This window comes from Heterodontus francisci, chromosome 1 (genome assembly GCF_036365525.1).
Source record: "Heterodontus francisci isolate sHetFra1 chromosome 1, sHetFra1.hap1, whole genome shotgun sequence".
Classification (NCBI taxonomy): Eukaryota; Metazoa; Chordata; class Chondrichthyes; order Heterodontiformes; family Heterodontidae; genus Heterodontus; species Heterodontus francisci.
The window spans coordinates 121,291,020-121,303,153 of NC_090371.1; the positions used below are offsets into that span (position 1 = coordinate 121,291,020).

At 43.2% G+C, this 12,134-nt stretch overlaps 1 protein-coding gene across 4 annotated transcripts in view; it reads right to left on the bottom strand.

Annotated features, from left to right (window-relative positions):
- Positions 1–12,134, bottom strand: part of exoc1 (exocyst complex component 1) — a 118,120-nt gene that overhangs the window by 24,243 nt on the left and 81,743 nt on the right. For 3 of the 4 annotated variants that reach the window (XM_068035068.1, XM_068035046.1, XM_068035057.1), the window contains one exon: positions 9,263–9,373. The exons of the other annotated variant lie outside the window; for it this stretch is intronic. In XM_068035068.1, the coding sequence (XP_067891169.1) occupies positions 9,263–9,373 (111 nt within the window). The remainder of the gene's footprint in view (positions 1–9,262; positions 9,374–12,134) is intronic. 4 annotated transcript variants of the gene reach the window in all.

A 12,134-nucleotide genomic window follows, 5' to 3' on the forward strand; every position in this document is an offset into this window, starting at 1 on the left:
ATTATCAGGGGGCACAGTTTTGAGATGATCGATAGAAGGATGAGAGGGGACATGAGGAAAAACCTTTTCACCCAGAGGGTAGTGGGCGTCTGGAATTCACTGCCAGGAACAGTGGCGGAGGCAGAAACCCTCAACTCATTTAAAAGGTACCTGGACATGCACCTGAAGAGCTGTAACCTGCGAGGCTATGGACCAGGTGCTGGAAGGTGGGATTAGATGGGGTGGCTAGTCTTTTCGGCCTGCACGGACACGATGGGCTGAATGGGCTCCTTCTGTGCCATAATTTCTCTATGGTTATCGCAAGAGGATTTGAGTACAGGAGTAGTGAAATCTTGCTTCAATTGTATAGAACCTTGGTTAGACTGCACCTGGAGTACTGTGTGCAGTTTTGGTCCCCTTACCTTAGGAAGGATATTAATGCCATAGAGGGAGTGCAACAAAGGTTCACCAGACTTGTTCCTGGGATGGTGGGATTGTCCTATGAAAAGAAACTGGGGAAACTGGGCCTGTATTCTCTAGAGTTTCAAAGAATGAGAGGTGATCTCATTGAAACCTACAAAACACAAAGGAATAGACAGGGTAGATGCAGCTAAGATGTTTCCCCTGGTTGGGGAGTCCAGAACCAGGGGACACAATTTCAAAATAAGGGGGAAGCCACTTTGGACAGAGATGACGAGAAATTTCTTTACTCAGTGGCTGTGAATCTTTGGAATTCTCTACCCCAGAGGGATGAGGAAGCTCAGTCATTGAGTATGCTTAAAGCAGAGATTGACAGATTTCTAAACACCAATGACAGAAAGGGATATGGGGATAGTGTGGGTAAAAAGGCACTGAAGTGCAAGATCAGCCATGATCATATTGAATGGCAGGGCAGGCTCGATGGGCTGAATGGCCTCCTCCTGCTCCTATGTTCCGAAAGTGTTCCCTGCCACCTGCGGGAACCAAGAGGCTGACTGGAAAACTCCAGTCGGCTTCCTTTAATTGGCCCTTAACAAGTTGGGTTGGCTACCCATCTCTGCGAAAATGGCCTGGGGTCAGGATGCAGCTGGGAAACCAGTACGCAGGCGGTGGTGCTATTTTTAGTGTCTGCCTGCCTCCGATCCCGGTCCCCGATGGTGCCTAAAAATCAAGCCCAATGTCTTCCACAAGAGAACATGATATCTTTCCCTTCTTTTGATATTATCTATTTGTATTTCCAGTAGTCACTTAAATAAAAAGTTTATTTATTAAAAACTCCTGATGCTTTGTATTTAGGTAACCAAAGCAATTGATTCCACTCAGATCAACACAGGGGGCAGTTTGATTCAGAAAGAGAAACATGAATATGATCTTGTAAACTGCTTTATTTCTCCCGCACAACTTTTAATATATATATCATTTTTCTTATTAAACCAAATTAATACCCTTATACCAAATTAATATAGCCTAACATAATTTGACAACACTGGCATGTGAAATGCACTGAAGGCAGTGAATTCACATGCAGCTTTGAATAGTAATACCATCATTGGTTTGTTGCAATATTTTGGGACCAGTGGAAAAATTGAATATGAAAAACTGAGAAAATAGTGCAATATCTTTAGTTCCATTAGCAACCACTGTCAAATAAGCTGATGTGGTTGATGATAAAATATAATTGTGGTTTATATTATTTATAGAACAAATGGGGCCATTAGTGACAATGTTAGCTATATTTCTTATCAAACTAGTGCAGAATCTTAATGCCTTTGAAAATATTCATCCATCGGGGACAAATGTGGGTCCTGTCCCCAATGGTCTGAGAGACCCACGTATCTGCGAGATCTTCCCTCCAATTGAGGATGGTGGGTGGGGGGTTCCTGAAGCTGTAGGCCCAATCAGAGGGCCTGCAGCTTTGGAAGGCAGGCAGCCCCACTGGGAGAGGTTGGTGCTGCTCTGGCAGCAGAGGGAGGGGCAAGGGCATCTCAAAATGGATATGCCCTTCAAAGTGTGCAACAAAATTAAAAATGATGAGGACTGAAGCTGGTAGGCCCCTTGGAGTGGAGGGGAAACCCCTCTGGTGGATTTGTTTGGGCCATGGGTGCAGCCTTTCCTGCCCGCAGCTCTGTCATTGGGGCATGGAACATCTGGCTCTGACGGCCAACCGGCCTGCTACCAGGAGGCCACCTCCACTGAGCTGTCAGGCTCAGCATTCAGCAGGAGGCCTGGCGAAGTCCATCCCATCCCCCTAATTATCCTCATAACTGCTCGTTATTGCCTACCCACCGCTTCCAGGCGGGTAGCCACTTCCCTTGCTCACCCACCTTTGGCAAGACCGCCGGGAGGCGGGAGCATGTCACTGACCCAATATTAACCTTTCCTGTTTCCTTCCTGGTTCTGCCTCCAAACCCGCCTCTGCAAGTCTCATAAGATTCGGCCCACTGACTACATTATTTATACAAGTGCTAAGAAGGTATTTTTTCTTTATTATGTAAATATATTTGTTGACTTTCGTTTGGTCCCTTTCACTGCTCCATACTGAACAGAGCAACAGAAAACCTTACATCAAGCAACTGGTAATGCTGCTTCTGAGAAAGGAGATGCATGTCCTCAGATTGCCACATTCTGAATGGAGAAGTGCTTCCTCCCCCATTCTGTTCCACTCTTTATGAGCTAGTTTTCCATCATTTCCACTGACTCAGCTTAGAAAGGAACACCTTCAGCAGATTAAGCTAGAAGGATTGGGGGCAAGGTGTAGATAGAGGGGTTTAAAGAGGAAATTAAAACAAAAAACTGCAGATTCTGGTTTGAAAGAGAAAGTTGGTAGTAGAGGAAAGGAGCCTGAGATTATCTTGGCCATCCAGGAATATCCTACATTAGTGGCCAGTTTTGGAAGAGGCGAGTGAGGCCTAGTGGAACTTGATGTGTTCAAGCCAGGTTTGACTAAGCCAGTTGCGTGCCAGGTACATTCACGTTTTCCCCCTTGAATGTGATGGAGTGAAGGTGGAGGCCCTAGCAGGAGAAACTGACCAGGATTGGGGATAGTGAAGATTTTTCTGAGCATTGAAAGTGATACAAGAAAGTTGTTGGCCAAGGCCTTGCTAGTGATTGACATCAAGAGAGCCTGTGAGGACGAGCAGCATGCTGTAAATATAGCTAGCAGCATTTATGTGGAAGAGAAACGGGAACTCTGATTAAGATTGAAATGACCAAGGATGAGCAGTAATTCGGTGCAGTGCCAAACATTTTGCATTAAATGTCTTGATAAGATTAAGCTGCACAGTCACTAATTATTTGACTATTTTCATGGATTGTACCACTAGTTCATCAAAAAATAGATTGAGCCCGTATTTAATTGTATGGTTTAAGTGTTTTGGGCAGATTAAATTTTACTGCACAACATGCCGAAACTGACTTGAGTATATAGTCGCTAATACTTTGTATTCCTCCCTTTCCAATTGTTTGTAACTGGTAGTGTATAATCAGTTTTGCTGTCTTTGCTGAACTTCCAGTAAAGCTTTATTATTCAAGAGAATGATGACATGGCGCTATCTTTATTGACGAGCAATGCAATTTTAATGGTTTCAGACAACTTGCATAATACAAAGGAAATGCATTAAGTCCATAAATGACTAAATCACTAAATCCCATTTTAAACTTAAATGGAAAGTATTAAACTGAAGTAAATTTCTTGTTGCATTAATAATTTTAAATGTTCGTTCTGAAAGTTTTACATCTAACAAAAGAGAAATAGTTTTTAACCTACATATAACTTACCATAGCCATACAGGTGGTTGCAATTTTCAGAAAGGCTACAGTCTTTATCAAAGGGATGAAGCAACTTTTTTTTTACCAATTATTTAAAATACAAAAACCCATTTGGGTCACTGTCTTACAAAACATGATAAAAACAATGCATGACTGCTTTCCTCCTCTCCAGAGAGAGAGAGAGAAAGAGAAAACACAGTGGGAGCAGAGCTTTAAATAGCACACCAAAAGGAAAGAGCCGGAGACCAGAGAGGGAGAGAGACAGAAAACACAGCGGGAACAGAGCTATAAAAAGCGCGCCAAAAGGAACAGAATCAGAGACCACAGAGAGAGAGAGAGAGAGAGAGAAAACACAGTGGGAGTAGAGCTTTAAAAATGTGCACCAAAAGGAACAGTCAGGGACCACAGAGAGAGAGAGAGAGAGAGAGGGTATCTTAAGGGAGTAAAAACAGAGAACAAAAAACAAAGACTGAAATCACAGGAAAACCGTAAGTTCATTGGTTGGTAATTAACTGCTAATTTGAATTACCTAGTCTAAGTTGATTTCAGATTAAAGGTGAATAGGAGAAATATTTTACAGATTAAAAACTAAAGACCAGTCGGAAATTTAAAAAACAAATTAAAATCTAACTAAATAAAATAGAGGGCCAGGTGATGTGTTGTACCTGCATGATGTGGGAGCTGGTGGACCCCATTGTGGTTCCTAGTGACCACATCTGTAGCAAGTATTGGCTGCTGGAGGAACTCCGGCTCAGAGTTGATGAGCTGGAGTCTGAGCTTCGGACACTGCGACGGAAGGGGAGAGTTACCTGGATGCTGTGTTTCAGGAGACAGTCACACCCCTTAGATTAACAACCTTGAATTCAACCAGTGATCAGGGACAGGAGGGCTTGACTATGAGTGAGGCAGGTAGAGGGATCTAGGAGGTAGTGTTGCAGGAGCCTCAGCCCTTGTCCTTGTTCAACAGGTTCGAGATTCTTGCTCCCTGTGTGGACAAGAGCAGGGACTGCAGAGAGGATGAGCAAACGGACCACAGCACCATGGTACAGGGAGTCATTCAAGTGGGGGGGAGAAAAGAGAAATGTAGTAATTGGGGATAATATAGTTAAGGGCATAGACACTGTTCTCTGTGGTCAGGATCAAGAGTCCTGAAGACGGTATTGGCTGACTGGTGCCAGGGTTCAGGATATCTCAAATAAAAGCAAAATACTGCGGATGTTGGAAATCTGAAATAAAAACAAGAAATGCTGGAACCACTCAGCAGATCTGGCAGCATCTGTGAAAAGAGAAGCAGAGTTAATGTTTCGGGTCAGTGACCCTTCTTCGGAACTGAGTTCCGAAGAAGGGTCACTGACCCGAAACATTAACTCTGCTTCCCTTTTCACAGATGCTGCCAGATCTGCTGAGTGGTTCCAGCATTTCTTGTTTTTATTTCAGGATATCTCATCTGGACTGCAGAGGAATTTGGAGTGGGAGGGGAAGATCCAGTTGTCATGGTCCACGTAGGTACCAACAATATAGATAGAATGAGGATAGAGGTTCTGCTGAGGGAATATGAACAGCTAGGGGCTAATTTATAAAAAGCAGAATCAAAAAGGTAATAATCTCCGGATTACTACCTGAGCCACGAGCTAATTGGCACAGGGTCAATAAGATTAAAGAGGTAAATGCATGGCTCAAAGATTGGTGTGGGCGAAATGGGTTCAAATTCATGGGGCATTGGCACTAGTACTGGGGAAGGAGGGAGCTGTTCCGATGGAACAAGCTCCACCTGAATCATGCTGGAACCAGAGTCCTGGTGAATCGCATAACTAGGGCTGGAGATAGGGCTTTAAACTAAATAGTGGGCGGGGAGGGTTCAGTTGCCTGGAAAATTAGGAAATCAAAGTTAAAGGAGAAGATAGGAGTGCAGGTTAGTGATGAGGCTGATTGTTATTAGAAAATAAAAGGTAGGGACAGAACGTGTGAACGTCATATTGCACCAAGGAACAGTAGAAGATTAAGGAAATTTGATAATAGAACAAACTTAAAGGCTTTGTATCTGAATGCACAAAGCATTTGGAATAAAATTCATGAGTTAACAGCACAAATAGAGACAAATGGGTATGATGTAGTGGCGATTACTGAGACGCGGCTGCAGGGAAATCAGGTTTGGGAATTGAATATCCAAAGGTACTCAGTATTTTGGAAGGATAGACAGGAAGAAAAAGGAGGTGGTGTAGCTTTGTTAGTAAAGGAAGAAATAAGTGCTGTAGTGAGAAATGATATAGGCACTGGAGATCAAGACATAGAATCAGTCTGGGTAGAAATAAGAAACAGCAAGGCAACTTTAGTTAGGCCATACCTAGAATATTGCGTGCAATTCTGGTCGCCACACTACCAGAAGGACGTGGAGGCTTTGGAGAGGGTACAGAAGAGGTTTACCAGGATGTTGCCTGGTCTGGAGGGCATTAGCTATGAGGAGAGGTTGGATAAGCTCGGATTGTTTTCACTGGAACGACGGAGGTGGAGGGGCGACATGATATGAGCGGCATGGACAGAGTGGATAGTCAGAAGCTTTTTCCCAGGGTGGAAGAGTCAGTTACTAGGGGACACAGGTTTAAGGTGAGAGGGGCAAAGATTAGAGGGGATGTGCGAGGCAAGTTCTTTACACAGAGGGTGGTGAGTGCCTGGAACTTGCTACCGGAGATGGTGGTGGAAGCAGGTACCAGAGAGACGTTTAAGAGGCATCTTGACAAATACATGAATAGGATGGGAATAGAGGGATATGGTCCCCGGAAGTGCAGAAGGTTTTAGTATAGACAGGCATCAAGATCGGCGCAGGCTTGGAGGGCCGAATGGCCTGTTCCTGTGCTGTACTGTTCTTCGTTCTTTAAAGAAGTCCCTGGTGGGAGTAATCTATAGGTCCCCAAACAGTAGTTCCGCAGTGAGGCACAGTATAAACCAGGAAATACTGGGGCTTGTAAGAAAGGTACGGCAATAATCATGGGTGATTGTTAATATGCACATAGACTGGATTAATCATATTGGGAAGGGGAGCCTCGAGGGAGAGCTCATTGAATGTATTAGAGATTGTTTTTTTGGAGCAATATGTTGTGGAAGCAACTAGGGAGCAGGCTATTCGAGATTTGGTATTGTGTAATGAGGTGGGACTAATTAATGATCTCATAGTTAAGGACCCTCTCGGGAAGAGTGATCATAGCACGCTAGAATTTCAAATTCAGTTTGAGGGCGAGAAACTGGAGTCCCACACTAGCGTTCTGGAGTTAAACAAAGGTAATTACATAGGCATGAGGTCAGATTTGGCCCTAGTGGTCTGGGCAGGAAGACTAAAAGGTAGGACAGTTGATGAGCAGTGGCAGATGTTTAAGGAGATATTCAATTCCTCCCAACTAAAATATATTCCAGAGAGGAAGAAAGATTCTAAGAGGGGGAAAAAACATCCATGGCTAAGCAAGGAAGTTAGGGATAACAAAGACAAAAACTAAGGCATACCATATTGCAAAGGCCAGTGACAGGCTGGAAGATTGGGAAATTTTTAAAGGTCAACAAAGGGTTACTAAAAAAGTAATAAATAGAGCAAAGGTAAATTATGAAAGAAAACTAGCGCAAAATGTAAAAACAGATAGCAAAAGCTTATTTATATAAAAGGGAAGAGAGTAGCTAAAGTGAATGTTGGTCCCTCGGAGCATGTGACTGGGGAGTTAATAGTGGGGAACACAAAAATGGCAGAGACACTAAATCAGTATTCTGCCTCAGTTTTCACGGTGGAGGACACTAGTACCATCCCAAAAGTAACAGGTAATGCAGAGGTTACAGAAAGCGAGGAACTTAGAACAATCATCAATAGGGAAAAATACTGATCAAACTATTGGGATCGAAGGCAGATAAGTCCCCAGGGCCTGAAGGCCTACATCCTAGGGTCTTAAAGGAAGTGGCAGCGGAGATAGTGGATCCACTGGTTATAATATTCCAAAATTCTCTGGATGCGGAAAAGGTTCCAATGGATTGGAAAAATGCTAATATAACGTCCTTATTCAATAAGGGAGAGATGCAGAAAGTAGGAAACTATAGACCAGTTAATTTAACATCTGTCGTTGGGAAATTGTTAGAATCCATTATTAAGGAAATAATAACAGGACATTTAGAAAGTCAAAACGCAATCCATCAGAGTCAGCATGGTTTTATGAAGGGTAAATCGTGTTTGACTAATTTGCTAGAGTTGTTCAAAGATGTACAAGTAAAGTGGATAATGGGGATCCTGTAGATAGATGTTGTATATCTGGACTTCCAGAAGGCATTTGATAAGGTAGCGCACAAAAGGTTAATACACAAGGTAAGATCACATGGGGTTAGGGGCAATTTATTAGCTTGGATACAGGATTGGCTAACCAACAGAAAACAGAGTCTGGATAAATTGGTCCTTTTCTGGTTGGCAAGATGTAACTAGTGGGGTGCCACAGGGTTCGGTCCTCGGGTCCCAACTATTTACAATCTATATTAATGACTTGGATGCAGGGATAGAAGGTACTATAGCCAAATTTGCAGATGACACTAAACTAGGTGGGATAGTAAGTTGCAATAAAGAAATAAGAAATTTACAAATGGATATGGATAAGTTAGGTGAATGGACCAAAATTTGGCAAATGAAGTTAAACGTGGATAAGTGTGAGGTTATCCATTTCGGTCGGAAGAATAGAAAGGCAAATTATCTAAATGGTGAGAAACTTCAGAGTGCTTCGGTGCAGAGGGATCTGGGTGTCCTCGTGCAAGAATCGAAGAAAACTAGTATGCAGGTGCAGCAGGTAATAAGGAAGGCAAGTGGAATTTTGGCATTTATTGCTAAAGGAAGAGAGTATAAAAGTAGGGAAGTATTGCTGCAACAGTACAAGGGATTAGTGAGACCGCACCTGGAGTATTGAGTACAGTTTTGGGCCCCTTACTTGAGGAGGGATGTAGTTGCATTGGAGGCAGTTCAGAGGAGGTTCACTAGACTGATTCTAGAGATGAGGGGTTTGTCTTATGAAGAGAGATTGAGCAGTTTAGGTCTTTACTCTCCAGAGTTTAGAAGAATGAGAGGAGATCTAATTGAGGTATATAAGATGATTAAGGGGATTGACAAAGTAGACATAGAGAGGATGTTTCCTCTGGTGGGGCAAGCTAGAACGAGAGGTCATAGTTTTAGGATAAGGGGTAGCAGATTTAAAACAGAGATGAGGAGAAATTACTTCTCTCAAAGGGTTGCGAGTCTGTGGAATTCACTACCCCAGAGTGCGGTGGATGCCAGGACATTGAGCAAATTTAAGGAAGAGACAGACAGGTTTTTAATTAGTAATGGGTTGAAGGGTTATGGAGAACGGGCAGGAAAGTGGAGTTGAGGCCGAGATGAGATCAGCCATGATCATATTGAATGGCGGAGCAGGCTCGAGGGGCTGAATTGCCTACTCCTGCTCCTTGTTCTTATGTTCCTCAGACATAAGGCTGGCATCTCTTTCCACAGCCACAGATTTACTTCAGTAGTACAAAAAGATCATACCATTACAGATCCTGGTAAAGCTGGGCTCTGTTGCAGCTTGAAGAATTTGCTAATAAAGTCTTGTTCAGCCAAACAAAGGGGCTCTAGCTCACTTAGGACCTGCTCAAAAATCTGCATAAAAGGAACAACCTTTAGTACCAGACCACCAATTTTTATCTACAATGAGATCCAATGCTAAACCAATACAATCATAAAATGCCATATATGTAGTTAAGCTATTGCATGAAGCTGCTAAACACTTTTCTGTGTTTATATATAGCTTTTGTATATTTTTGAGTCAGAATCTTCAGGACATTTATAATTCCTGCTGGAAAAATACCCAAGTAGAAACTATTTCATCTGCATCATCAAAACACTTTAAACATCTCACTGATATAATTGTAAGTACTACCCTTGCAAATTACATGCACTATAAGTCACATTTCCTACATTCCAACAGTAGCCGTACTTAATTGCCTATAAAGTACTTTGAGACATTGAGGTTGTGAAAGATACAATGTAAATGCAAATTCTTTCTTTCTTCTAGGTGCCAATGCATGAGAGTTTAAATCTAACCTTGTACTTCTCATAGGTCCTACAGAGTTACAAGAGTATGTGAGGTGGCTGACTGGTCCAATTCCTAGAGGAAGCTGTTGGGACTGAGCTTCCATGAGACAAGAGCCAATTCTGAGATGTACATGCTTTAGACTGCATCCGTTCAGCCACAAGTGAATTCTATGACTCTAAGGCATTGGAAAGGGCTGACAAGTGGGCCCCTGTGTGCTGTTACCCTGATGCAGAACATGCCCATTCCTACTACGTTTCTAGCACTATCGTCAATGATCTGCACGAAAGCAGACGTAATGGTACCAATAAGATCAGTGAAATCTCATGAGTTACAGATCTGCAACATGCCAGGTCAGGCAGTACCTGTGGAGAAAGAAACAGAGTTAATGGGCTGAATTTTAACATACCTGACCTGCTGGGAGCGGGTGGGTCGGTAAGTCGTGGGAAACCCAGGGATTGGGATTCCTGCACACACTGTGGAGTTAACTCCATAAAGGTGTGTGATGTCACCGATTGCTTCCCCACCTGGAAGAGAGCCTGAAAAAAAAACGGGGGCCTTGTGATGGTGATGAAAGGGAGAAATCGGGGGCCTGGTGTTGGGGTGTGGATTAGGGACCAGTCCTGGGTGGTGGTAGCTGGTGGGCTGCAGGGAAGAGAAAAGCAGCAGCTTGGTGGTGGGAAGGGGAGCCTGATCATGGAGACTCCTTAGGCAGCCACTTGGATCCAGGAGGTAGAGCATGGCTACCTAACCTGAATCCAACGGGACCCGGCGACACGTGCCAGATTCAGGTCGAGTTAGGTCACTCTTCCGGGTCCGGCATTCGGGCTCAGGTCGGGTTGGGCCGGGTCGGATGCACTCTATCACCACCTACGGTACGTGGTTCCAATGTTAATGTACTTTTTGGACTTGAAAGGTTGTTTAGTTACAGTTTTTTTAAGCTTGTGCAGATAAGCAACAAAGTGAAAAATGCAAGCTAGGTTAGATGATGGTCAGGTCGGGTTGGGTCAGGTGTGGGAAACAACGAAAGACTCAGGCCAGGTCGGGCTCGGGTCGGGTTTCATTTGCAGACCCGAACCGTCCTTTACCAGGAGGTATGTGTAAAGGCACTCCCCTCCTGAATCTGCCCTCACCTTGAAGAGCTGCTGGGAAACCTGGCTGACCAGAGTTAAAGTTAAAAGAGGCTCATAGCCTTATCATATTTAAAGTTCCAACCCGCCTCCTTGGAGCAGGTTGGTCACCTGCCCACCTTCTGGTCTCAGTTAAAGCTGAAATAGGTGGTTTGGAGGTGGTTTTGGGTCAGGAAACAGATTTTTCAGACTTTAACCCCCCCTACCCAACTCAAACCTGCCTTTTTTTTTTAAAGATTTCTATACCACCCTCCCCACCCCCCCCATGTTTCAGGGCATTGATCTTTCAACATATTAACTCTGTTTTTCTCTCTCCACAGATGCTGTCTGTCCTGCTGAGCATTTCCAGCATTTTCTGTTTTCATTTCAGATTTCCAGCGCCCGCCAAAGACTTGCAGGTGGATAGGTAAATTGGCCATTGTAAATTGCCCCTAGTGTAGGTAGGAGAATGGTGGGGATGTGGTAGGGAATATGGGATAATGTAGGATTAGTATAAATGGGTGGTTGTTGGTCAGCACAGACTCGGTGGGCCGAAGGGCCTGTTTCAGTGCTGTATTTCTCTATGACTCTAATATTTTGCTTTTGATAAAATCAAGGATTATGGGTAATAGATTTTGTTTTAAATAATCTCTTTATTTTGTTTCACTGATTCATAGAAATCTTCTGCATTTTATATAGCATATGAACTAAGATTTATTCTTTTCTCCTTTATGAATAGAGATCACATTATGAAACTGCAAGAAAATGAAACCAGGATTGAATGTTAAGGCTAGAAAATAGATTAAATGCTTTTTACCAACATTATAGGCCCCTAAAATATACAAAAAAACTTCAACAACAGCCCTTAATAACATGCCTATTTTCATTTTTCAATAATAAAAACACATGGTGCTTGCAGTTTGGCACAAGCATTTTGCAAAAAAAAGGACAGATGTCTCAAAGTGCTTTGCAACCAATGAAGTACTTTTGAAGTGTAGTCACTGTCGTAATCTAGGAAATGTGGCAGCCAATTTGTTTACAGCAAGCTCCCACAAATAGCAATGTGATATTGACCAGATAATCTGTTTTGTAATGTTGATAGAGGGATAAATATTGGCCAAGATACTCGAATTACTCCCCTGCTCTTCTTCGAAATAGTGCTATGGGAGCTTTTACATCCACCCAAGCAGGCAGACGGAGCCTCGGTTTAACATCTCAC